The 27,969-nt window shown below is 43.2% G+C and overlaps 1 protein-coding gene across 4 annotated transcripts; it reads right to left on the bottom strand.

Annotated features, from left to right (window-relative positions):
• Nucleotides 1–155: 155 nt before the first annotated feature.
• Nucleotides 156–27,960, bottom strand: etv6 (ETS variant transcription factor 6). 4 transcript variants are annotated; one of them, XM_035147541.2, is made up of 9 exons: nucleotides 27,581–27,960; nucleotides 23,744–23,850; nucleotides 23,520–23,646; nucleotides 7,781–7,945; nucleotides 4,513–4,647; nucleotides 2,001–2,597; nucleotides 1,616–1,758; nucleotides 846–946; nucleotides 156–748 (listed from the first exon to the last, which is right to left on the bottom strand). In XM_035147541.2, exons 2-9 carry the CDS (start codon nucleotides 23,762–23,764, stop codon nucleotides 646–648), a joined length of 1,392 nt encoding a protein of 463 aa, XP_035003432.1. In that variant the 5' UTR covers nucleotides 23,765–23,850; nucleotides 27,581–27,960; the 3' UTR covers nucleotides 156–645. The 4 variants fall into 4 exon arrangements, with proteins under 4 accessions (XP_035003432.1, XP_035003431.1, XP_035003430.1 ...); XM_035147540.2 differs by having other exon boundaries at nucleotides 23,520–23,649; XM_035147539.2 differs by lacking the exon at nucleotides 23,744–23,850.
• Nucleotides 27,961–27,969: the final 9 nt, after the last annotated feature.

The following is a 27,969-nucleotide window of genomic DNA, read 5'->3' on the forward strand; positions in this document are numbered from 1 at the left end:
GAACTGTTGAACTGAGGCGAATATCCACAGAGAGGCTCTCCTCTCATAAAAGTTGTGTACTAGTGCCCCCATGTGATTAGTTTGTGTATTTCACGTCAAGTCATTAGGTTTTTTTATGCAGACACTGGACAAAAAAGTTGAGTATAATTTCCACATTCAGTTTGATCAAAAATGTTTATTCCGTGGTGAAAACATTCCTGTCACACACACACACACACACTCACACACACACTCGCACGCACACGGGCACACACACACACACACAATTTTCTTTTTACAAAATTCCGCAGTATAATGCAAGTGAAGAGACAAAACAAAAATCGTAAAAGTGACATAAGCACATGTGATTGGCTTCTGCAGTTCATTCAGAAACAAAGAGGGGAGCACATGGAAAGTCTCTGCCCACCAGGGAAATCAAAACAACTGATGCTGTGTGTGTCTGTTTAACTTCAGAAAAGGATCATCCTAAGGCAATCACAAGAGGGATCAGATTTCACGTCTCGCTGCGTAGGAATGATACGAGGGGACGTCCGCGCGCTCCGGATTCAACATCGATTGTTCAAGCTGCGTCTGAAAGGCATCAGCGGCTGTAGTAGTTTAAGTAGTAAGGAGTTTGTGGACAGTTTTTCTCCCCCCCGGAGTTCCTCAGCACTCCTCCTTGATGTAGATTTGTTCGTCTGTGTCGGACTCCAGGTGCTCCAGTCGGTCCGTCTGTCCGTTCATTATCTCGTCGGGGGTTTTCATGAACCTGGGGAACACGGATGAGTAAACAGAAGTTTGGTTATTTATTTAGAATCCTGTTGTAATTATGTTTCGTCCCAAATTATTGATTTAGGTTGACGTACCTGAACAGAAGTCTTTGTCCGGGCTCTTTCCTGATAATGTTCAGTTTGTAGTAGTGTCTCAGTGCTCGCGACATCTTCTCGTACGTCATATTGGTCCTGTTCTGTAACAGGTAAAAGCACAATATTGTTATTAATAATAATGATAAAATAATAATAATAATGTGGTTTGTTGATGACAGTAGTAGTTATAGCAGTTCCCCATCATTAAATTATCTGTGTCATTCAAAGCTGCATGAGTTAATGTTGTGGTCACATGGTAGCAGAGTAACTCCACAATAAGCTGAAGACAACACCTGATATATTATCTGTAACATTTTAAATAAATAAAACAAATATCTGTCCTACTAACACACATCAGACACAGTTTGTGAACTTTAAAACCAAAACAATGAGCTTAACGAGGCTAAAAAGCTCTGTAGACATAAGGTGAAATGTAAAATTGGCAGATAAATCTCTCACTTCATCGGTATTTGTAATACCGTTCACATTACATAGTCATTTGATCAATTATTAATTAAGAATAAATCTATTAGAGTCGCTTCCGAGGCCTGTCTCTGCTAACAAATAAACCTGCATTAACTGTTTTGGCCGCTAGGAGGCAGCACTGACACATGTCCATGTATCCAGTTGATGTTTTTTTAAACCGGTGAGTCAATACCAGTGCTATGCATAACCATCTGAAGCTGCACCTGCTTAGGTAACGCTAGCAGCAGTGTGCCTGAATGCGTGCGTGCGTGTGTGAGTGTGTGTGTGTGTGTTTGAGTGTTTACCTTGTGATTCCCCCAGAGCCTGGCCAGGCCGTTGGGGTCCATGATGCGGAAGACTTTGCTCTCTGGATCCTCCCAGCGGATGTAGTTCTCGTACCTGCTGTCTGACAGGAGCTGGTAGACGTAGTCCCACAGCAGCCTGCAGTCTGCAGGGACACGACCAGAAAACACAGAGTGGGTTTAACAAAAAAGATTCTAATGTCTGACTTCTGTCCTTCAAAGCTGCACTACTGCTTCGTGTCAGCAATTCCCCAGAGATAAGTCTCTAAGATGCTGCTGTCTCTGGGAACATCTGCTCACTTTGTGACTATAGAAACACACGTGTTTTTAAATCAAGACGTCCCCTCACACAGATTTAACCTTCAACCTCAGCAGGGCTGAATCTCACCTGCTATCCGTCCTATGGGCATCTGCGGCTCCTCTGGAGGAGACACAGGCATGATGACGTGGTTCCTGTAGAGTGCCTCCTCCTGCTGCAGCAGGTGCTGCTGCTGATGCGCCAGGGGTATCGCATGGTGGTGGCCGTGAATTTTACTTTCACGCCCGTTCTCGTGTGTCGTCTGGGACAGGGGTCCGCCTCGGCTGTGCCTGAAGTCCATGCCGGCAGCCCCGCCACTCCTGCTCGGGGTGAGGAGCAGAGGGTTCATGATGGTGCTAGGCATGAGCTGGATGACGCGAGGAGGGCCCGCCTCCTGGCCCCCAGGGCTGCCTGGGCACGGGGGTTCTCGCGGTGTCGTGCAGCGGCCGTTCGGTGCGGCTGGGGACACAGACAAGGGGTACATTTCCTCGTGCAGGTGGTGGTTGCTGTCTGGCAGCTCTGAGAAGGTTTGGAGGGAGTCATCGTTGGCGGGGCGAGGGTGATTGGGCCCCAGAGGGGATCGACGCTGGGTTGGGTGGTGAGGGGAGCGGGAGCGGTGCCGCAGCTCGATGGTTGGTGGATGCTGGGGGAGTGGCTCTGTACCACGCGGCCCTCGTCGTACCGTTTCTGAGGATACAAAAGCAACAACGTGCATAAATATCTACAGTCGAGTTACACTTTACAAATAATCAGATTTTCTTACATTTTGTCTTATCTGTGGCTTGTGGGAAGTAAAAACATTTAGGAAACGGATTTCTGACCAGGGCGGGTAATGAAAACAGCTGTGTGTTCTGGGTACATTACATTTCATTTCATTACATGGTTTGGGAGTGGAACTAGTTCCTGTCTCTGCCATACAGGTTTGGCAACAGTAAAAACATACTGGATATCAAGGTGAGGTTGGCAGCCACTGAGCAGAAAATCATTGTAGGAACTCAGAAAGAAACATTACGAGACTTTGACGCCTCAAAAACCCCAAATACAAAATCCGTATGTCAAGTTTTAAAAGAGTAGAACTAATCTGAGATACTGGCTTGTATTAAAATCTGGGACATCCTGGTTGTGTTTTTCCACTGATTGTACATATTTGACAAGTTGTATGAAGTCTTTTTCTACTCTTCAGTGTTTAAAGTGCAAATAAAATCGCCAATCTTGCCAGACAGTTTGAGTAATAGAGAATGAAAATTAAGTGATATTGTTTTAGAGGTGTTTAACTTCCTGGTTCCCTGGTATACTCGCTTCACACATATGAACACTAGGTGTCACTATCATCCTACAGTTAAGCCTGGTAACATTATGTTTGGTAAAAGTTCTCTGGTTTGTCTTGGCAGCAGCTTGAATTCTGCTCTGCTGCATTCTTTCAAAAGCCATCAACAAAAACACAGTGACCTCAAAACAAGGTGGATAGGAGTCATAAATACCAGAGAGCCAATCACTTCTGTGTGTGGTGTCCTGTGCCGCAGCCTGTTTAAATAACATTTCCTTGTGGAACAGGTTGTACTGTCAACAGCAAATTCTGCAGAATTACTGCTCCATCCAATCCCATTACATTTCCTCAAATCAGAGCCAAAAGCACAATCTCAGGTAACAATCTTACTTCCTCGATTACAGCAAACACAGACACTAAGAAGTGAAGAAAAACTTTTCAGCACTATGCACACAAATGATAAATTATCTTCCTATATTGACCATATTGTTAAAATATTTTAGCATTTCCTGTAGAGTTTTGTTTTCAAATGTTTGTTTACCACTTTTGAAAAAGTTCATATTTTATTGTATTTTTACCACAGGTTTCCATTAAGTGGTTCAAATCCCTGTGGACATTTGTACAAAACGTTAAGGTGAACTGTATGTTTCCCTCAACTCTCCATCCACAGGTTATTTCCCACAGTAATAACATTTTATATTCTGTGCACGTACGTTGAACCTTCTTATTTTCTACTTCGGACAAACAACGTCACTAAATTTGAAAGCGCCACAATCAAAAATATTTGCTATTAGTGGCTCAAGTCAGCCTGTGTTTAGGGAGCTAATATTAGACAACTCGACAACATTGTAGTTGACTCGACTCAGTTGACAATGGATTTTTTTAATCGTTGTTTTCCACAGGTAGCTGGAAAATGACTCATTCAGTGTGAACCACACCTCAGGTGTCACTGAGGTGTGGTTCACAACTTGACATGACTGTAGACGTGTTGTTGACAATTTACCTGCTACTTAACTAAGCTACTTAGTATGTAATTTAATTTAAAATCTCAAAATATTTTATAATTTGATATGTCAATTGATTGAATATGGATTACATGATTTGTTCATTTACATTAACTGATTTATGAGCTAAAACATTCTCTTTATTTGAAATTTCACTTTCTACATTGTTTCTGTTTCTGCTACATTCAGTTGATAAAGTCTTACAGATGCTGAGTGTTGAGTTGGTCATGATGTTATAAAAAAAAAATCTGGCGTGGAATTTAAATTATCAACAAAAATATTGATTCTAATGCAGATTATGTTTGAGGATTTACAAAATGATTGGACTGACCTTCGAGCTTCACGTGCTGCACAGGGCTTTCAGGCAGCGAGTGGAAGGAGTTCCCAGGGAAGTAGGCAGAGGGGTAAAACACGTGGGGCTTCCTCTGCTTCAGGATGTGCTGCAGCAGCTCATACAGGACGTCCCCTGCAGAGATGAAAAGGTCAGAGGTTACCGTACGTCTCCCAGTAGCATTTTTACGCCTGCAAAAAGAGGGGAAATTAGTGGTGGTGTCAACCACAGAATCAGGTTCTCCCTTCTTGTTCTTCTTCTCTTTGCTTTCCAGGCATCGCAGAGCTTGAGCAATAATGGAAGAGTCACTGAGGATGTAGACACCACATCAGACAGTCTCAGGGGAGTGTGGAATGGCAAATCAGGCTTGTAAATAGAAAAACATTTCCTCGATATTAAACCCTGACAACCCCAATGATTATAAGTTTCCCTCTGGTGCGGGACTGTACCCAGTGAGTTTGCTCTGACAGAACAAGCATTTAGCCTCCACAGAGCAAATTCATTTATCGAATTAAACTCAAAGAAATTTCTTTCATAGAGAGGCAGCAGCAGGGGAAGGAGAAGATTCCCACAGGACAAAAACTGAGATTTTAAAAATAACAATATGACAAATCAAAACACACATCAGGAGCTGGAGGCAGAAAACACCAACTATCTGTTGACACAAGTAAATGGGCCGTAGCTCTGTACGACTGATGTTCTCCTTTAAGTGGTTATACAGTAGTGGTGACACCCGGCACAAAGCGGAGTAGGAAGCTCACTGAATGATTAACAGCTGTTTGTTTTGCCTCCACACCGACAACGACGTCTCAGCTGCCGCCACGACACAACATTTGCATGGTGCACAAATCAGGTGGATGTGGAAGTGATTTTTAACACAGGCGGCCATTGCCTCACCTCCTCTTACAGGCTAACCATAACGAGGAAATGATTCTCATGAAGGAAGCGATGGTGAGAGTGTGCACACACACACCCCTTTCAGTTCTCGCTTTCTGATCCTGTGGCATAGAGTTGCAGCCGAGGGAAATTTCCTGCTTCCTGGTGCATTAACCTTTGGTTTAAAATTTTGAAAATGTTTGTTTAAACTTCGAGGTTTGCTTTTTGTCTTAAATCTGCAAAACTACATTAATCATTATGAAGTATGCGTACAAGGAAATTCAAAAGTGTCATGTTAGCTTGCAGCCATAACTCCTACGTAAAGCTTCAGCTTTAAATCTTCCCATTGAACATAATCAAGTCTAAACATGAAGCTGTGATTGGAAGAGAGGTTAAGACAAACATGCTCTATTATTTCACAATATTTGTAGGAGGAAAATATGGCACACAGCAGGGACTGATGGGAACTTTACCTTTACAAATGCCCGGAGGAGGAAACAGACATCACACGAAAACAAAACATCTCTCTTCCCTAAAAGTGACATTTTCACTGATGTTAGTAACAACAAAAAGCCAAAGCAACTGCTGATGTTGAAATGTAACCAGTCATTGTAATCACTTGACACCACATGATTAACACATGATTAAGTTTTAGGGAAAAGATATCTAAAAAATCTCAAGATCTCTGGTACCGACTGATGGAGGCCGTAATTTCGAGCAAGTTTCCAGATTTCTTCCCCCAGAATTAATTTTTTTGCCAGAATATGAACATTTTCACATATCTTTGAAAAGGATACAACCATACAGGAGCTGGACAACAGCTGCCAGCTGGTCCACGTCTCTCACTCTCTTAGATTGTGTCATAACACGTTACGTAACACTTGAAGATCTCTTCCATTCTTCACTTCTGAACATGAATACAGATGTACACTACACTGCTCCAGCTGTACAGAGAAACTTTTAGTTACTTCTACATAGAGGTATAACACATAATTGACTAAGTTTGTCATTCTCTGCTCATAAAATCAAATAAAAAAACACAAACTTCACTCACGAACAAAAACCACAAAAGAAATAATAATGTGACATTGATTGTGATAATTATCGATATAAACTCATTTGAAAATGATGTAATTTTTGGCCCATCATCCAACACCCTACTGGGCAGCCGCCTGCTTCGCTTTACATATCACAATCAAAGTAAAAGAGTGAATCAATCCTGGACCAAAACTGCTGTACACTGAGGTTAGTACAGAGAAATATAGATGGTAACAAATGTAGAAGTAGGGTAATAGAAACTGTAGATTTGCAGCAATGTAAAAATACATTTGAATTTTTTGAGAACTTGTAACACCTTCACTTCACATGTTCATTTTATTATGTTTGTATTCATTTCATCTTTAAGTTGTGTATTTATCCTATTTATGAATTGAAGTGTTTGGGTTATGCATTTACTTTACATTTATAATCCATATGATTCCTGCACATTTCTGAACCCAACATGACCTGACGTTTCATCACTACAGTTTCCAGTGTGTGTGGGGGATTTCTCCCATGGCTTATCTGTATATTTCACAACGCTGACCACTCATTGCATCCCACTCATAACCCTGAACCACACAACACTGACTTCATCCCTGTGTGGTGAAACATTTCCATGACTCTGCACCAACACACGCAAACTGACACGAAATCCTCTTTCATTTTGAAATAGAAATCCAAAACTCTGCAAAGGGGAAAGACGGTTGCCTTTTTTTCCCTTTATTTTCACGAGCCTGGTTCGTGGTGTTGCCAGGGCGACAGTTGAGGTTGTTTTTTACTTCCTGATCAACTGTCTCTTACTTCCTCCCCCATCAGCCTCACTGTAACAGCTGCCTCCCTCCACTGTCGCTGCTGCCCTCCCTCCTCTGCTCCAGCTGACTTTATTGAATTTTAAAGGGTGCATGTTTGCTGTGAACACATTCATTTTAAAGCTGCACAAACACAGATCTTCATGTACAATTTGTTTGCCCCAGTCTCATTCTGTTGTGAAACAAAATGTGGTCATTTTCATTGATCACATTTCATCTGAGAAGGACCCAAACTATTAATTTTCAGTTTTATTTATCAGTCATTTTGTGACATCAGGTGTTTTTTCCTCAGTAAAGCAGCTTCTATGTATAGTTATAGCACTTTTTTCCATGATTTTCCTGCACCCACTCAGTCAGTGTTTCCATGATCTTACACTCTTCTTCCTACCTACTTGGTAAATCTGGTTTTCCAGTCTGAGTCCTGCTCCAGTTGGACTCAAATAACTTTTAATCCAATCAATGAAAGTGACTCATTTGCAAAACCTTTAACTTATGTCTCCAGTTTTCCCAGCCTCTAGGATAGAAGGAAAAAAGAGGAGTACCAGAGTGGGGGGATCGGTAGCGGAAGTCGTCTTTGGTGAGCAGCAGCAGGGCTTTGCCATTCATCTGGAAAGAGCCGCTGGTGATCGGCCGCAGGGCAAACTCCTTCTCGGCCCATCGCAGCCACTGGGCCACATCTTCCCTGCTCCAAAAGACCGGCTGCAGACCTGCAGGTGAGAGGGGCAGAGGAAGCGGAAGGTAGAATATGAGAGCAGGGTTTGGTGAAGAAGAAGCAAAATAAAATGGTGGTGGAGGGGGAAAGAGGGAAGAAAAGAAAGATTAGTCAGATAAGTGAGGGGAAAAACAGGGAGGCAGGGGGTTGGGGGGTCGAGGAAGGAAGGAAAGGCAGGAAGGGGAGGGGAGGGAGAGGGGGAGAGAGGAAGGAAGGAAGGAGGCAGAGGCAGTAAAAAGGATATTGAGGAAGCGGAGATAAAAGCCAAAAGGAGGGAGTGATTATGGGAACGTAGCAGAGATAAAGAAAAAAAAGATGAAGGAGAGGCAGAGACAGAAAGGCAGAGCGGGTGAGAATAAAAGATTAGAAGAAGATAGGTTAAGGGGAAGAATACAGAATGAATCACAAGGATAAAAGAGGACGGGGGTATACGAGAAAGACGGTCGGACAGTTATTTCATTTGATCTGTTATGATCAGTTCTGCTCTTTGCTCTCTGGACAGACAGGCACATTAGAGGACAGCCACTTTATTAGTTTGTGTATAAATGGACAAGGAGACATGGAGGAAAGAGAGGAAACGGGAATGACAGTTTCTTTTTGTCTCCTCTTTTGAAACGTTTCTCTCACTGCTGTGGGAACAGGGTGTGAATTATCTGCATTGCTGACAACAAACATTGAGTGGCAAAAGAGAGAGGACTGTGAAAATAATCTAAATACATTTTCACTTTACCTGAATTTTGTTCAAAACATTTTTGTAGAATTGAAATATTTTTCCGAGGTGCAGTGGAGGCAGCAATACTCGAGTTATGATACCATCAACACATCAGCTGTCCTACGCGTGGAGCGAACACGCTCGACCATGTTTACACTCCCTTCCGGGATGTGTATAAGGCCCTCCCTCGCCCCCCATTCGGCAAATCGGATCACGTCTCAGTTCTGCTGCTGCCTTCCTATAGGCAGAAACTCTACAAGGGCTCCTACACAAGGAACATGTGGGCTGGACTCAAAACCATCTCTGACTACAGGAAAGACCAGCAGTGCTGATGTAGTGTCTGCATCTCTCCCAGAGGATCTGAATACCTTTTATGCACGCTTTGAGAGCAACTCCCCGGCTGTGGAGATACAAGAGGCCCAGGAGGACCGCTGCTTAATATCCAGAGGCAGGCGTGTGGAATCTCTTAACCGGATCAACACACGCAAGGCACCTGGACCTGATGGCATTCCTGGCCGAGCTCTCAGAGTGTGTGCCAAGTTTCTTTAGCAGATGTGTTCTGAACATTTTCAACCTGTCACTGCTCCAGTCTGTAGTCCCCGCATGTTTCAAGGAGACCATCATCATCCCTGTTCCCAAGCTAAATCCTCTGCCTGAACGACTACCACCCAGTAGCACTCCTCCACCATCATGAAGTGTTTGAGCGGGCTAGTCAAACCCTTCATCACCTCCTCCCCTCCCTGACTCTCCTGGACCCTCTTCAGTTTGCCTACAGGCCAAATGGGTGACTGCAGATGCCATCTCCCTCACCCTTCACACTGTCCTCTTTCCCACTGGACCAGAGGGACACATGTGAGAATCTGTTCATTGACTACAGCTCAGCATTCCAGCACCATCGTGCTCAAGCTCGTCACCAAGCTCAGAGACCTTGGGCTCAACATAAGCCCTCCATTAATTGGATCCTGAACTTCCTGACGGGCAGACCACAGGCGGTGCGGATGATAGGCAGCACCACATCTCACCCTGACTCTAAACACCGGTGCCCCCAGGGCTGGTGATGCTCAGTCCTATCCTGTACTCCCTGTTCACGCACTGACTGCGTGGCCACCCACAGCTCCGGCACCATCGTTAGGTTTGCTGATGACACGACTGTCATAGGCCTGATCACCGGCGACGATGAGAAGGCCTACAGAGAGGAGGTCAGAGCCCTGACATCTTGGTGCCAGGACAACAACCTCCATCTCAACGTCGGCAAAACGAAGGAGCTGATCGTGGACTACAGGAAGAGACAAGGAGTAGAACACGCCCCCCTCTCCATCAACGGGACTACGGTGGAGCGAGTCAGCAGCTTCAGGTTCCTTGGGGTCCACATCAGTGATGACCTGACCTGGACCAACCACACAGACTCCATCAGGAAGGCGGCCAGACAGCGGCTCTTCTTCCTCCGCAGGCTGCGGAGGCTCAACATGGATGCCAGGATTCTCTGCAATTTCTACAGGTGCACCATAGAGAGCATCCTGACTGGCTGCATCACCGCCTGGTATGGCAGCTGCACCGTAAGGCTTTACAGAGGGTGGTGAAGTCTGCCCAGCACATCACCAGGACAGAGCTGCCATCCATGGAGGACCTCTACACCCAGCGGTGTAGGAAGAAGGCCGACCGGATCATCAAAGACCCATATCACCCAGCCATAAACTGTTTTGCCTGCTGCCATCCGGCCGACGGTACCGCAGCATCCGGGCCCGCACCACCAGGCTCAGAGACAGTTTCATCCCCCAGGCCATAAGACTTTTAAACTCCTCCAATCTGCAATAACTCTACTGAACCAGCACCTTAGCATATTTGCACTATTGCACATAATTGCACTATTGTTTTTTCTTTAGATGTATATACATTTAGATATATATATTTTATTTTCTATTTTTAATCTTTGATATTCTATTTTATATATTTTATTCTATATTTTTTGCTGTAATTTTCTGAGCATTGCGATAAGAGAGCCTGTGACCCAAGCATTTCATTGCCAGCGATTGCTTAATGTAATTGTTGTGCATTTGACAATAAACTCTTGAATCTTGAATCTTGCAGCTGAATGAAGGCTGGCTACTGTGCTAAGACGTAATAGTTTCTATTCAGTAGGCCTTGATTCTGGCCTCAGGAAAACTCAAACTGTATTCAAGTGACTTAAACCCCCCTTTGTTTTCTCCCAGAAATATATTTTCAATAAATTCCTGTGTTTTTTGGTGTCCACCAACAGCTGTGCACAAGCTAGCTAGCTAAATTACAAATAAAGTAGCATTTACAGGGAATACATTTTTAATAATTTGTTATATTTTAGCTCCAGTCTTCTTTTCAATCATCGGAAATTTGTAGATTGAGGAAATATCTGTTCAACCAGGCAGCTCGCTATTGGGCCAAATTAGCAAAATAGCTAATAAGCTTACCTAACCTAGTGTTAAAATCAAATTTGGTCACCCCACAGATGAGCTATAGTTTTCTAGTTCTGCTCACTAAGGTATATTTTGACCGAAAACCAGCATTATTTATAAAATGATCTTTAACTCTGATATTCCTGATATTGTCTGACATAGCAAGATGTACATTTTCATTTTATTAGTATTTATCTTGTTTAACATGGCCACCTCATCATATAATTTTTCCTCAGTGTGTAACCCAATGATTTACACTATGACTCAGACACACCCCCTCTCTTTTTCTGTTTCACACACACAAAAACAGACTTTCAGCGGCGTAAAGCTGCGATCAGAACAACCATGACACCCACACAGAGCATAACTTCTCATTTCTTACATCTCAGTTATCGGCCAGACTCAAACACTTCCTCTGGGAGTCGGACAGCTGTTATCTTTGGCCGCCAATGTCACTGTCACACGAGTAATAGGAACCTTGTGTTCGCTTTCAGTCCTCCTTCCATTCAACCCCCCCCCCCCCCCCCCACCCCACACCCACACACACACACACACACACACACACCACACGTCAAACAAAGGAAGTTTTCACAGAGAGCAATCAATATATAATGAAACCCTGTCTAGATTGTCAGCTTCCCATTTCTTCCCAAGTCCACTGTATTCAGACAGTGGCACGAGCGCAGACGATAAGCCCGGGAAGGCCGAGGTTATCTGAAGCACAGCCTGTCGAGTTCTGACCCGCAGCTTGTCAACATCCTTAAAAAGTGTGTCTGGGATACAGGTGTTTCACAACCAAAGGAACTAATGGAGGGCAGATAGGATTTTATTTGTTGCTTCTGTTATGTGTATACTGTATGTAAATATGCATGTATTTAGTTCCACACACCCTGATGAATAGAGCAGTAAGGGTAACTTTAAACGAGAATGCTTTGCAATGTGCTAAGAAAATCAGAGACTGTGCTAAACTTGTGTTTTACATAAAGTTTGCTCCCTTTTGCAGCATCAAATTACTACAAAAGACTGTTCATAGGATACAACGGAATACCCATAACTGACTTCATCATTGATTTTTTTTGTCAATATTGAATCAAACTACCATCTGCACTACGTGCACCAGCTGTATGTTTGTCTTTCGTGGCTGACTTGTGAGAGCAGCTAGGCCGAGGCGGCAGTGCGGCCTGGGTCACGAGGTCATGGCTGCGGTATGCTCTCTCCAGGGCCGGAGAGCAGCGCTTCTCTGCCAAAACCCCTCCGAGATCCGGTCTGCCGGCCTCAGCCATCTGCACAGAGCCCAGAGGAGGAAGCAACAAGGGGAGCAGAAGGCAAAGAGGAGGAGGCGGAGGAGGAGAAGAAGGAAGAAGGGGGGTCCAAACAAATGTGTCCCACAACGCACTTTGGCAGGAAGCAATCCAGCGTGGGCTCCGTTTCAGCACAGGAAACTTCCTGCGGCAAGGTTAGAGGGTGACGCTGGGAGGTTTATTAACAGACAGCAGCAAGACAGAGAGGAGAAAAGGAAGAGTGGAAACAGAGGGGAAAGAGTGATGGGAACAGTGGCAGATTGTGTGTAGAGATGGAGAGAAAATAAAGGCAGAAGAGATGAAATGGCAGGAACAAGAGAACTTTACAGAGGTGTAAAAAAGGAAGGAAAAGCAAACAGGAAGGGAAACGTGTACTAAGTCTGTACTTAGTTCAAGTTCACAGGGCAGGGCGCCATATTCAGTCCTGAATTCTTGCTCGTTTGCAATTCTTTTAACTGTTTATACCACAGACTGCATATGAAGATGAACGACCCATCTCCACTTCCTCCCACTATCCAGCAATGAAACCAAAACATACTGGACTGTGCGGTGGTGATGGGGGGGGGATGGAGCTGCATTATTGAGGTCTCACAGATACACCCGCTCGACCAATCACAAGTCAGTTTCAGCTGTCAATCATGATGTTTCGCTCCATTTTTATAGTATCAAATAATTAAATAAAGCTAAAGTTACTGGAAAAAAATAAAAGAACTAGCTAAAATGACAAACTATGTATTTAACATGTCCCGTCATGGTACCATCCCATCTTAACATGTAGGAAGCTGGGTTTATGACCTATGACCGATTTGGCTTCACTTTTGAAGAGCTGTCATTTTCTCCATTCTAATATCTCTTTTACACCAACATTTTCCTGTATAAGCAGGTTTTTAAATTACTGGTAAACATCACGAGTGCACCAACAACCGAGGGGCTCTCTCACCTCCCTGTCTGGTAAATTTGCGCATACACCCAGGTATCATGTTTCCATCAGAGCCGGAGATGATAAAAATCCATGTCTACTACAGAGACATTTGACGTGGCACTGAATGCCGATTGCATCCATTCCCACAGCAGACAAAAGCAAGATGTTAGTGGGTGTTAATGGGATTTTTGACCAGTGGAAAAGGGGCTTTATACTTGTATATAGTCTATGCTTTATACCTATTCTAGCCTTGTTATAGACTGGCGACCCATCCAGCATTTACCCTGTCTCTTGCCTGCTGTCAGCAACCCTCGAAGGATAAACAATATGGGATGAATGGTTCATAAAGACAGAGCCGTTTTTAGGTCCAAATCAATATCACAATAAGAGAGATAGGAAACAGCAGTTCATCGTGAGTCTAGATTTTACAAATACAGTAATAACAGTGAGATGTAACCAAAGGAGAGAGGTGCATCACTCTAGCATATATATAGAAATGACTGCTTATCCCAACTATTCCAATAATATTCAACACTGGTCAGGTATTTCAGGTCCTATAGGTATTTCAAGTCTGCACAATTTGTCCTCCATGCTAACCCTGCTCAGTCAGATGCCAAAAGCTATGACAGCTGAGGGAGAATCACTGAAGACTTATTTGTCAACAATGATCATTTCAGATTTCATTATTAAAACTTGAATCACCTTCAAGGTGCATGTTTCAGGAGCTGGTTTCATATCCATGGGATCTAGACAGGAAAGTAAACCTTATATGCTCACTCGAGGTGAAAAGGAAAATGGACAGCAGGCACAGGGAGTGTAAGGAGAGCAGAGAGCCCCTTGGACCCGAGTGACACTCTGTTCCTTCAACACATTCACTCCGTTTCTTCAGCTGATAAATTTGACCTTTCTGGTTGTTTTCCGCCAGAGAATCGTTTACCGATTTGTTGCAGGTTACAGGAAGAAAATCAATTTCGGTCTTCATTGTCATTAGTCCCTGCCTTTGTTGGACGCATATCAGGTTCAGTGTGTGTGCGTGCGTGCTCCCATGTGTGTGCGTGTGTGTGTGTGTTTTGAGAATGTGTGTTTACATTGAATAAAACCCTCAAGCATCACAGCAGCAGGATCCCAAGCCCTTTACTAAACCGTGGGCTCCTAATCCTCTCTGATGACACATAATTTTCACTCTGTGGTTTCTCAGGCCCCCGCTCATGCTCTCTCACACACACACACACACACACACACACACACACACACACACACACACACACACACACACACACACACACACACACACACACACACACACACACACACACACACACACACACACACACACACAGAGCGCACATGTTGCCAAGGCAACTCATAAGTGCTTGGGATGAATGAAGGGAAGAGGAGGATGAGATCACTGGTATCTTGTTTCGTTGTTGCGGTACAGAAGTCCTTAACTTCCCCTCTCAGCCAGACGACTTAATGAGGTCCGACCTGCTGTGTAGCTAAAAGGTCCCGTCCAGAATCACAGCTTAGCCTTCACACGTCTCACCCACAGTCACACTGCTGTGTATGCTTAACTCGCCCGACCGAAAAGTGCAAAAACAACTGCCTGTTGATGACTAGACTGAATAAAATTACTCTAGAATGGCAAACTGTAACTCACACCTCTAGTGGCCAAATGAAAAGGTATCGTATTTATACAGGGGAAAACTTAGAAATTTTCAGCGATAATGAACAGTTCATTTCTTTCTGCGTTTTTTTGATTGATCGTGTAGTTATTGATGTACATTACAGATTTTAAGCTAGGTTAATTTGCTCTGTTAACATGTTAACTCCAGTATCTACTTCTCTAATACGGCTTTCAGACAAGGCCAGACCCAATTTTCCACACATTTTCTGGAGGTTGTCTTTCACATATCAGGAACGAAGCAGGATAATGTCTGGGTCAGATGCGTTCACAACAACAGAAATGTTTCTGTAACATTCAGACGAAGGGTGGCATCAGCAGGAGCCAGGACATGACATCAATTGTGCTGCAGAAAGCACAGTGTTTTCTTTACCGCCCATTGACACTGACGGGTTTTCCAAGTGTTCATCTGCGTCTTCTTCCTGTATGACACCTCTTGTTCATCTTATATAATATTTGTATTCTTTTAGTTTTGTCCGGTTTTGTGTCTGTCAGGTGTAGGAAACGTCATCAACACGTCCACTCACTCGCTGTTAATTTAATTTCTTGGACATACAGCATTCAGGTATAATGTCAATAAGCAAATCAACTTTTGACATTTTTTTTTTAATCATTATGTTCTAAAGATTAACTAACCTCTGTTTCCCATTGTTATTTTGCATTATAACAAGTCAGCTCATTTACATATTTCTAATCATTTCAAAACTGGGGCTTATTGAATTTGTTCAGTTTTTCTACTGCGTCACTCCTCTCGGTTTACTTTCTCTTTTATTTGTAAAACTGGAACAAAACTGCATGCATGCTATATTTGAGTCATACCAGGATCTGAAACTGCAGCCTTTCAACAGTCTGCACACAGACACAACTAATGAACGTAGAAACCTCTGCTGCTTTATAACTACAGCTAAATAAACACCCCCAAAAAATGGCTGCATCAATAAGGCAGAGACTTTGCTCTCCAAACTCCTTAGTCACTTAGTTCTTCAGTAAATGTTTGCCTTTTCTCTCAAAGCAGAAGTTGGCGGATATTGGTCTTGTTATCTCAATAGAGAAGCGTTTTTTTTCTTTCTTTCTCCAGACAGATGAGGAGGAGGGGGAGGAAGGAAGGAAGGAAGGAGGAAGGCTGAGTAAGAGAGCAACACATTTGGTAAGTCAGTCCTCACACACACTATTCATCACTTTGTGTCTCGCTGCACATCGATTCCCTGTCAGGTGGGTGTGGCAGGGGAAAATCCACCTCCACACGCACATGCATACACACACACACTCACAAGCACCTTTACTTTTCAATCAACAGACCCCACCCCCCACCCCCCACTCATATTCATTCTCTACGTCCTGCTCCAGCGTGCATGTGCCTGTCCCCGTCCAGCAAAACTGGACTTCATCCAGTCAAAACAAACATAAAACAGATCATCAATCACACACAACTTTTATGGCCGGGAAGTAGCGCAACCTGTTTTTGATAGCTTGTTGTCGAGTGCGGGAGCAAGCCGGCTCTTGTAGGTTAGTTCCTGAATCCAGCGTTAACCGCCACTCTTCCTTTTGTTCAGGTGCCAGGTTTTTTTTTCGAAAATGCGGAAGCTTCAAAGACGTTTGTTAACTATATCAAAAGGCCCCTGCCTGTTGAAACACACACTCCCTGTAGGCACGGTGAACTCTTTTTTTTCTGTCCATGTGGAGAAAGTGAAGTCATTATTTCATTCCAAGTTATTTAGTGTTTTTCTCGTCTAATTGGCCACTCAAAGTGCTTTACATTACAAGTCTCATTCACCCGTTCACACACATTTATACAGAGCTATGTCTATTACACACCATTCACCCACTGTCCACTCAGCCAATTTCAGTATCTTGCCTATTGACATATCTGATCGCAAACTGGAGGAACCGGGGATCAAACCAGTACCATTCTAGTTAGTGGGCGACCGTCTCTACCTCCTGAGTCCTAGCTAAGAACCATTCTTCTCTGATGTGCTCTATTGTAATTGTTTCTGATGGTTTTGATTATTGTTATATTTGAAATGGATCGCGTACATTATAACAAAATAATCATAAACTATATTTCTATAGCACTTATTTAAAAAAGATTCCAATCACCGTAAGGTAACTAACAGTAGTATATTCAAAACACTCAGATACTTGTACACCACTGGCCCACCACACAGTGTTTGCAGGAAACCTACAAGCTCCTAACAGCTGCATAAAATTAAAATAAATTGCGGAAAATGGCGATACACCTCTGGGAAGATGGCAGGAAACAAAAAGATGTATGAGAATGAAATATCGGGGGCGTCTCGGCAAGGCGCGTACCACATAATCGCAGCGTCCCCGCTTTGCATAATCAGTTAGTCCAGCTGGGGACAGTTGTTTCATGTCATCCTCGTCTCTCTGCCTGTGTTGCTTGTTTTACAATGAAAAAAATAAATCAATACATCTCTATTCTTTTTCGCCATGTTTTAACATTTTTATTGCCAATCCACAGTTTTGTATCATCTTCTGCTCATATAAAACTGTTTTGAATGTTGATTTCTTACAGTGCAGTTTTACAGTATACTACAAACATCAATATATTTAAAAAGAGGGTAATTGGTGGAATTGGGACAAAAATCCTTGTATCTGTACATTTTGACATATCAGTGTTGAATTATGGGACGTGTAGGATCAGGTTGGTTTGGATTCAGCCCGTACAGGGGAATGAAAGTCATAATATTACATCTCCTGGTGCTGCAGTTTTCAGTTTTCGATTTCTGGCACATCCCCCAACATGATCTCAGTGCAATACTAACTCTCCGGAGTGTCCCTTTTAAAATCTATAGTTGGCTTCCTACCAACGCCATGGTATCTTCCTACCAACACGTAAGAAACCAATGTGTCGCTGTCTTATCAGTGTTGCTTCTTGCACGATACAAAGAAAAATCTCACGTGGCACGTTGTTCACAAGATGAAAAAACACAAACGTTCATGGCGATTTATGCCCCAAACAATGCACTTCATGAAATCGTAACAGAAAAGGTGCAGCATCGCATCAACTGCCAAAATAAAGAAGATGGAGAAGAAGAAGATTATTGCTTGTTCAGCTGGTTGTAACGTTTCCATCCCTGCAGATTGAAGCCGATTGGAACCTGTGTACACTGCAGAGTCATTTGACCTGGGAGTGAATGTTGATTGTATCCATTCCCATTGCAGATAAAATCCATATTTTAGTGGGTTTTTTGACCAGTGGAAAAAGGAACTTAATTGTTATTTGTCAATACAGCGACATTCTCCTCATGAGAAGTCAGCCATTGATAAGTGCTGGAACACTCTCAGGCTGAGGTGAATAGTAAAGAAAGGATCAGATGTGATGTGCTTGATTTCCGCCAATAAAAAATATGGCTGGATTGGATCACTTCTTCTTCCTCTTTTTATTATTCAAAACACACCAGAGGTTTTAAAACAAAACACTTCCTGTGTGGAGCGGGAAATAACCCCCAGACCAAATGGACAAGATATCATTGGCTGGATATTTATCTAAATTAATTGTGCTATTGTGACTTTTCCTACAAAAGTCTGGAATCAACACATCATCACACAATGAACACAAGAAAGTGTGTTCAATGTGTGGAGTGTGTCGGGAACAGGAAGAGAAGGGGGTTGCGCTCAGCCCTCTCGCTGGCATGTGAGAACAGTTTCCCTTTCAGAGGAGAAAAGAGAGCAAGTTAAAACACACACGGGCACACACACACGCACATGCACACAAACACAACAACAACAACATTTATTCAGGAAGCGCTGTCTGCCCACTCAGGAAATTCCTGAGGACAAGAGCTGCTTCCAGGGGCAGGAAATTTCCCCTCAAAAAGACCAAACACACACACCGCACACACATTTTATAAAACTGATTCCCTCACACTAAAATGGGTAATATACCACAAATGAAAGAGAGACTCAAGGAAGATGGTGGGGGGTTTGAAGTCATGTTCGATAACACAACCAAGTGCACACACATTTAGTCATACACTCGTACACATACACTACACCTACACTACCTCTGGCAAGCCTTGCACAAAGACACAAGATTCACTAACACTCATCCACCCACTCATACAAGCATGCATAGTGCAAACCCAGCTGTGAGCGTGCGCACACACACACACACACACTAAGAGAAAGCAGCCAGTCTTGTTTCCATGGACATAGATTTTTTTTTTTTAAGTCATCCTTAGAGATAGAGATATTTCTTCTCTCGCAGCCCCTGTTCTTTTGTAATTCATTCATGTTTATTGTGAAACAACAGTGCAGCACCTTGTGTTTTAGACCTTTAAATAATTCACTCCTGTCTCACTGACTAGTTCTCCTTGCGTCATATTTGGAGTGTGGGCACCATGTCGAGCCGTGATGCCTGGTTAAAAAAAAATATGATATATCCAGGACTGGTAAGCGTCTGTGCTGCTTCACTGTGTGCTGGTGAAGCTGGCCTTTTAGTACTTGTCTCGCTTTTGACACAGAAGAAAACATCACTCCTCCTCCGCTTGCTGCTAGAAGCTGCACATTTGTCCACTCAGACAAATACTGCTCGATGATTCATTTAGTGACTTGTTCAATGCAGAGTTTTTTAAGGCCACAAAAAAATTAAAAAAATTGTGGCTGTCTATTTCTTCAGAATGCCCTCCGAGCACATAGCTCATCTGCCCAAATAAACCTTGACTCTACACTGTTTGTTTCGAGCATTAACAGAAAAATGTTGCACCATACAACTTAACGTCCTCAACATACAACGTGTCTTTTAATTAGGTAAAGGTCTATGCACGTTAACGCATTCCAGAGAGTTGTTTGGAATCAGTTAGATCACAGAATTCAGTTTTTTTTCTTCTTACTTTTAATATGCGGCGTCTGTGCTGGTAGCATATCCATTTTCGTGAATGAATAGAAAAAACCCTGCATCAGACCCAGTGTGCAAGGTTTATGCATGTGATGATATTGATTGGTTGGAAAATGGTTATGAAAAATACGGACTTGGTGTGCATAGACCCTACGAGATGAAAAGGTTGACCACACACTCATCTGTGTGCTGAATATGACACTACAACCAGAAGACGGTTAGCATAGCTTAGCATAAAGACTGTAAATGGAACAACAGCTAGCCTGGCCCTAACCGCAGGTTTGAAATCCGCCTCTAATGCTCCCTAATTGTTTCTAATCTTGTTTGTTTGATTTGTACAAAAAACAAAAGGACAGGTTGTGTTTTTTATGGGGCTGTTGGACGAGTGCAATAACTTCCTTGAGTGTTGTCACCGTGACGTTTCCAGGCAACCAGAACGACTCCAGGAAGTCACTAAAACAAACAAGATCTAGCACCTTGCTCATTGACCTTTCGAGGTGTTGATGGGTGGGATTTGGAACAGTTGAACAGAGATTGATGGCTCCATGTTTTAGGTCCTGTCCTTGTTCGTTAGTTGTGACTTTAACATCACATGTTCACTTTATAAACAAAATATATGTAAATGCAAAATATGTTCTACCTATCATTTTTGACATTTTTACAGATTTGCTAGGGAATAATTTGTGGATCTTGATGAAAAACATCTGTGTGCAGTTTGATTGAATTTAAGGGGACGGTTGGGCCTTAGCGGAAGTATGCGCTTTACTAAGTGCCATAGTTATTCATATAGTTATATATATTGATATATACAGTATATTTATATTAGTATTGGTCTATATGTATTTTCAATGTTAAAATATATATATATTTATAGCTTGCACAGTGGGTTCAAAAAGGCTGAGACCTTTTTTCAAAGCATCCTGGCTTCAAAAATCTTCAAATTGATCTTTAATTCTTTCTTGAATACAGATTTATATTGAAATGAGTTCAATATTTGAGAGAATGGAAAGAATATTAGAAGGATTTCACTGATGATTTAGTGCTTTACAGAACAAAAGCAAGAAAAACTGTTGAAGGACTATGTGAAAAAACCTTGTAAAAACACAAAAAGGAAAAACAAGGAAGCAACCTCATGAAAATATATTTTAGGGCCAAGTAGAAAAGAAGACAACTTCTTCCAAATATGCTTTCACCAGATGAAGGTGTGTAGTGTGTCTGACTGAAAGGGTTAAAGTCGAGTATGGTAGCATTCTTTAGTGTGAGGAGCAGGCTGCAACTCTCCCCGATCTAATCCACTTCCTCCCCAGGAAATGGAGAAGGCGGATTTCTGCCCACACTGCAATTTCCTCCCTCATTCTTTTTCTTTCTGCCCCCCTCCTCCTCCTCCGCCTCTCTCTCCTCCCCCTTCTCCTCCCTCCTCCTCCGCCTCTTTCTTTCTTCCTCTCCTCCCCCCCCCCCCACCCCTCAGGACAAAACTCCCTCTGAGTGTGGGGGTTAATGGACGGTTTGTTTTCCAGCACATGTGTGTTTAGATAGGCAGCAGGAGAAAGGACAGAGGTGTTTTGGGCTGTGTGAGCGTCTGACAAAGACGTGCCGCTGTCTGTCTGACTGAGAGAGGAGAGGGGAGAAGATTTAAACTAAACACTGAAGAGAGGGGGAAGAGAAAGACGTTTTTCCGACCTGCAGATGTGTGAGTCACGGCCGTGCGAGGAGCTGTGTTTGAAATGTGTGTAAAACAAAGTGGGACTTCCACGTGTCTGCGGATGTTAACTGACCCATCGGTTTACTCGACAGGAAGCTCAACGCGGACCTGTTGAACGTTCTTCCTTTTTCTGCAACAATGCAAAAAGGGAAGTGGGCTGAGGGAGTTTCCTGTGTGTCTCTTCCAACCTCAGCCCAGTCCTACACCCCACAAAAGCCCTGAACTTCACACTTGCAAGAAAAAAAACTGGTTAAATATTGACGGACGCATGGACAAAGCAGCTCAGGGTTACTCTTTGAACATCGACTATCTCTTGGCACGGCTCCAGCCCCGCCTGCTCTACGATTGGTTAAGCGACAGCGAGCCCACGCAATAGCACCGAAGCTCCACAGAGCTGTGAATGCCACGACGTTGTTTAAGTTCATTTACACCTTTTCAAAACATTCAACATATTTTTTCTTAAATTACTCATTTACAGACGGCTATTTAACTCTGTTAAATGAGTCAAGCAAGGTGCAGACAAGGTGGTTTTCCTTGGTTTGAAACAAAGTGGAAAACGTTGTTTCATATTTGTTTTTCCTTTATGCTGTTTGTACCAATTCAAATTACATTTACATTTAGTCCTTTGGAAGACGCTTTTTTCCAAAGAGATTTACAACTTGGGGACGACACTAGTTGAGCACAGAGAGCTTGAGGTAAATATTCAGTGCTCACTATGGTCCCTACAACAAAATAGGGGGGATCAGGTGAAGAAGTGAAGGGAAATATGTGCTAGTTAGTCAAGCCACCATTCCACAAATCAAACCTGCTTTTCCTTCCTCATAAAACATTAGCAAAGCATTTTTTACATACTTATGTTTATGTTTTCAACCCTGTCTGTCTGTCTGTTTGTTAGTTTGTTCAAGAATGTGTTTTTTCTTCTTTTAGAAGTCACATAGTCACTTAAAGAATTGTTATTTCTTTAAGTGAGGTTCAATGACTGTTGGTAACTACTGACATAACCATTCTTAACCCCGCCAACCAAGCTCCGACTGGCTCGGTTGTTTTTCAAAAAATGAAGGATCATCAATGAGGAACGGACCTAAGTAAATCAATGAAATACATCAGATGGCAGAAGCTAACTCTTAAACTTTTAGAGATTCTTATCTCAAAGTGTTTGGGATTACAGTGTTACTACTGAAGCGTGTCAGGATCTTACTCCTCACACCTCGACCCTCCTCTTCTTCAGCAACTTTCCCTCCCAGCACCTGTGTGTTCTCGGCTCCATATTATCTGTACCTGACTGCTGAGTAACTGCTGCTGGTTATTCCAGTGTCTGTCTGTCAGTTCTGGTCCAGTGGCAGCCAGTACGGGTCAGACGTCTGACCTTGGATCTGCTTCAACACCTCTCAGCTGAGAGAAACGGCTGCAGGACTGGGCCGGCAGTCATGCAGCGATAATTGTGTGTGTGTGTGTGTGTGTGTGTGTGTGTGTGTGTGTGTGTGTGTGTGTGTGTGTGTGTGTGTGTGTGTGTGTGTGTGTGTGTGTGTGTGTGTGTGTGTGTGTGTGTGTGTGTGTGTGTGTGTGTGTGTGTGTGTGTGTGGTCATAATTGGTTGTGATGCATTGGTATTCTGCCCCATTTTCAATTATTTTTATTAAATCTTTTCACTTTAACAACACTGTCTACAGCTTAGTTTTACTGTTCAACACTCTCACATGTTGCCACCTGACAATCAAACATGCCACAGTCAGAGTCCCCCCCTAATCAGCTTGATTGACAGGAGATTTTTGGGATGAGATCAAATAGAAAAATCAGATTTCCACGATCACCCCATCAGCCAAAACAGAAACATTTACAGTGCAAGCCTCTAAAACCACAGACAAAAATCAATCTGTGCTGTTCAAATGACCGACTAATCAATGTCTGTAGGAGTCACTGCTCTTCTCTGTGTGTGTCTGTGTGTGAGTGTGTGTGACTCACGCAGGTGCGCAGGCAGCCTGGCAGGCTCGTCCTCCATTCGGCTGGCTGGCCTCGCGGCGGGAGCATGGACGGGGGAGGAAGTGGAGTTTGGCAGCGGGTTCGCGGAAGGACTGAAAGAGCTCCTCTCCTGCTATGAATAGACACAGAGACACAAAGCATGGCTCACAAAAGCTCCACGACGCACCGGCCCTGAACCCAAACAGCCCAACGCCGACTCGCCTCACCTCGCCATGCACCCACAGCATCGACTGGCCTTGGTCGCATCTCCACGCAGTGTGCTGTACACTGTGCGCGTCTAACACACCGGCCAGTCGAGCTGTGGAAGCACATTCTGGAGGCAACAATACACCAAATGCCACACAAGCTTAAGCAAGCATTGCTATGCAGCACATTTAAGTTCTAAACTGAGCAAAGAGGATTTCACTCATCATTTGGTCAGAAACCTAAAAGTATTAAATTAACAATAATATGAGAGCAACAAACGTAAGAAGCTGGAACCAGTGTTTGTTTAGCGCAATAAATCCAAAACAGGTCCAATCTATGATCAGATTTTTTTGTCGACTTTTTGGTTGTTGACTAATCAATAAATCTACAAATCATTTCAGCAGCACAAACATTTGATTGCCACACTCTGCACCTTCATCTAAGCCACGCTCTCAGTACTTTTATAGATCAATCCTTCCATTCATGTTTGAAATAATCATTGACTAAATCTGAAAGCTGTAAAAAAATAAACCTCCCAAAGCTTCATGTAACATCAACTATTTTTGATAATCAATGTATCATTGAAGTTTTTCTAAAGCAAAAACACAATCATCTGAAACTTCAAAATTTGCCAATTTACTCTGTCCCTGGTATTGAAATTGTATATCTCTGGCTGTTGGACTGTTTGCTGGGAGAAAACAGACGTTATCTTCACTACTTCAACCACTCAATCATTAACTGATCAGTTCAGAAAGAGATCAGCAGATAAACCAAAACGCAAGGGGAAATGACCCATGTGGATTTCTGATTTCTTCCGATGTGGTAGTAACAATTACTAACTTTATACAGCTGTTTTTCTTAAGCATCTTTGTAAATATTACTTACATTAACAGTTATATTCAGAACAGTACATACACTTGAACAGCTATCCATTTTTATACTTAAGAGTTTAAAGGGAACTGAAACTGCCTCTGTGTTAAATCACAACAAAGCTTTTAATAATCGATCAATCTGTCAAGTCGGTCACAGGGGCAGATCCTGGAGCGGGCCGAGCGGGCCCCTGGCTGAAATCTGGTTGTCCCCTGAAGTGCCTGTGTCCTGTAAGTATTTTTCTTTTCTTCTTTTAAATAAAAGAACTACTGACAATAAATATAACAATTTGGTGAAATTGTTTTTTCTAATCTTTTTTGAAGGACACAATGTGCATGAACAAGAAGCAATTTTCCAAATATATTTAATGATATGTGGCTTTGCTCAAAGCTATACAGCGAACAGTAAACAAGGAATTACTTAAATGTATGAATCATAGATGTTGGACACATCCTCTGTGTTAATTGTGGCCCCTTTATGGCCCCTGATTTAGGAAAAATCCTGGCTCCACCACTGGTCAGTCAACAAGCAAAAATATCACAGGGGCTTTTATAGTCCTAGATGTGAAGATTTTCTATGATTCTTAATCTCTTTGTAGTCTGGAATATTGATCAGACAAAACCAGCTTTTTAATACTGTGTCACCTGTGGAACATTGTGATGGGCATTTCTTTAACAATATCTTTACCACTGTGTAATACCAAATAATAAATAGGGAAAATACTCTTCAGGTAAACTCATTATTGATATTAGTTATTAGCTGCAGTCCTCTCCAGGACATTGTGGCTCTGCTGTTGTTTCAGCTCTTATTCAGTCTGGGTTAAGGTATGAGATTTTCCACTTTGTGGTCATTCTCTGTTGACTGGTTTCCTTTCCTTCAAATGAAGACAGACCATGAAGCCTTCTCTGTTTCATGAGGAAACGCGGCTCAGTCCTTTACCCGTTTCTCCCGCCAGTTCGAGCCTGCTGTCACCAGCCAGCCACTTTGAGACCTGCACACCAACTCGATGTACCAGGAATTTCCTGTGGAAGCCAGGCAATAATCTTTCAGTCTTCTATTTCCTCCTCTCTGAGGCGAAGGGTTCTCTCACTCTCTCTCTCTCTCTTTCTCTCCCGTCTGCTTCACGTCCACTTTCTAAAAAATGGCCAGAGAAAGGAAGAACTCTCCTCTCTTCCATCCCCACAGCTGGGCCTGGGTCAGTTCATTGGGAAGGCAGCAGTAAGGATGGAAGGAAGAGAGAAGGGAAAGTGAATTGTGATAGATCTGGATTGCAGGGTGAAGGTGGGGGGAGTCCTGTCTACAACGGTGGAAAACTTCTCTGAGAGCGAACCGCTGGTCTTATTTCTGCGCGGCTGCAATCGTGCAGTGACATCAGACTCAGTAATGAGCAGACGTCCCTCATAAACCAAACAGAACACCAGATTTCACTGTAAGTCCGCAGGGAGTCTGCAGTAGTTTCAGGCTGATCCTGGCATCCCAGATTATATTTCTGTGTTCCTATTGGGGCTCACAATAATGTGTCAGCCATTCATAAATTATTTTTTATGAATAAAATGCCCATCGAAACTTCGGAAACCATAAGGTGACCACTTCAAATGTCTTGTTTTGTCCGAGCAACAGTTCAAAACCCAAAGATATTAAAATTAAAAGAACAGAAGAAACACATTGGCAGCAAATCCTCAGGTTTTAAGAGCCTGAGCCAGCAAATCAGCAAAACTTCAGCAGAGCAGATGCCTTCACCAAGGCCCAACATTTCTCTTATGAAACCACATTCAAATTCACTTGATCAACATTATAATTCCGATACATATCAGTCCCCAAGATTTTTGTCGCCAAGATCCATGAATTATTCTGTGGGAAATCCATAAAAATGTCCAAAAACTATTCTATTCCTACGTTAGAGAAAGTGGGAATAAAACTCCTGGATCTGGCCCCTGATGCAGATCCACACAGCAAACTTTAACGTGTCCTCTCTCTGCCAATGTCCTGCATTCTTCCACTAAGTTTCCAACGTTCAGTCGTTTTTTTTTGCGTGATCTCGTGAATTAAAATGTGGTTTCACAGGGGGGGGGGACTGTTGTGCTATTGTACTTTAATTCAGTAGAAACGATGTTAGTTGCAGCTTTATAAACATTCTGTTTATAACAGACAAACAGCAAAGCGTCACATTAAATCAGCTAGAGTTTGCAAATATTAGCATTTCTGCACAATAAATGGGAATGAATCGATTACGAAAATAGTAGTTGATCAACTGTGCAATCCGTTCCACTGTATACATTCTATTTACACTATATATTATTTCTATTCTATTCTATTTCCTTGCGTTTATAGTGCATGCTTACTGATTATTTACTTACTGATGTCTGTTTTTTGTCCTCTTTGCTGCAAATTCCATGTGGCACCAATAAAACATTAACTGATCTTATCTGATCTTATTCCTTCATATATGTGTGTAGTAGATGTAAGGACCGGTCACCCTGGTGTTGTCAGGGCTGCATCACAGTATTTGTACATGTGTTGGGAGCCATGTGAGGTTAGCAGCTCCCAGTCCCCTGGTGTTTAGTGGCGAGTGACTGCACGAGCACGCGGTTTGAAACGAGCACGAAACTAAAGCGACGATAGCGTGGGGGTTCACGAACACACGCTCGCGCGCCGGCTCCGGTCACTTCTCTCCTCTGCGCGCGGACGTGAGCGAAGTGAGGCGGTCACGACTCGTGTCCCCCTCCGCCGCGGAATGAGCGTGGAGCAACAGATGAGTACAAGCACGGAGTGAATGGCCCTGAGCGCGCACGCACACACACACACACACACACACAGCAGTGTTACTGAACGGGGTTATATGTAACACACATACACACACAGAGCGAGATAGTCCCTGCAGGAACATCACACACAGCGGTTTAAACTAACTGCGATGATAAGAAGAAGAAGAAGAAGATGGTGCGTGTGTGCGCGAGAGGACAACAAAGAGGAGAGGACGGTGTTACCTTGGTCGCAGCGGAGGAGGATTCAGACATTATCTCCCGTCAACTTCTCTGCGTCCACTTCTCCGTCGTCTCTTCTTCTTCTTCTTCTTCTTCTTCTTCACCTCTTCTCCAGCAGCGGAGGGGCTGCTCGGCTCGTCACTGTGGGACAAGTAGTTTCTCCTCTTCTGTCATGTAGTCCCTCTTCTTCTTCCTCCTCTTCTTCTATCTGCTGCTCGGGGCCATGGCGCGGCTTCTGTCCGCGGCGTGAAAACTTCTTTTGTCTCTGCGAGTGTTTTCCTTCACATGTCGGCGGCAGCGCGCTGGTTAATAATCCCTTCCTGGAAGAGCGAGCGAGGCACACACACACACACTCTCTCTCTCTCTAAGTCTCCCTCTCTCTCTCTCTCTCT

The sequence above is a fragment of the Hippoglossus stenolepis genome, chromosome 22 (assembly GCF_022539355.2).
Source record: "Hippoglossus stenolepis isolate QCI-W04-F060 chromosome 22, HSTE1.2, whole genome shotgun sequence".
Classification (NCBI taxonomy): Eukaryota; Metazoa; Chordata; class Actinopteri; order Pleuronectiformes; family Pleuronectidae; genus Hippoglossus; species Hippoglossus stenolepis.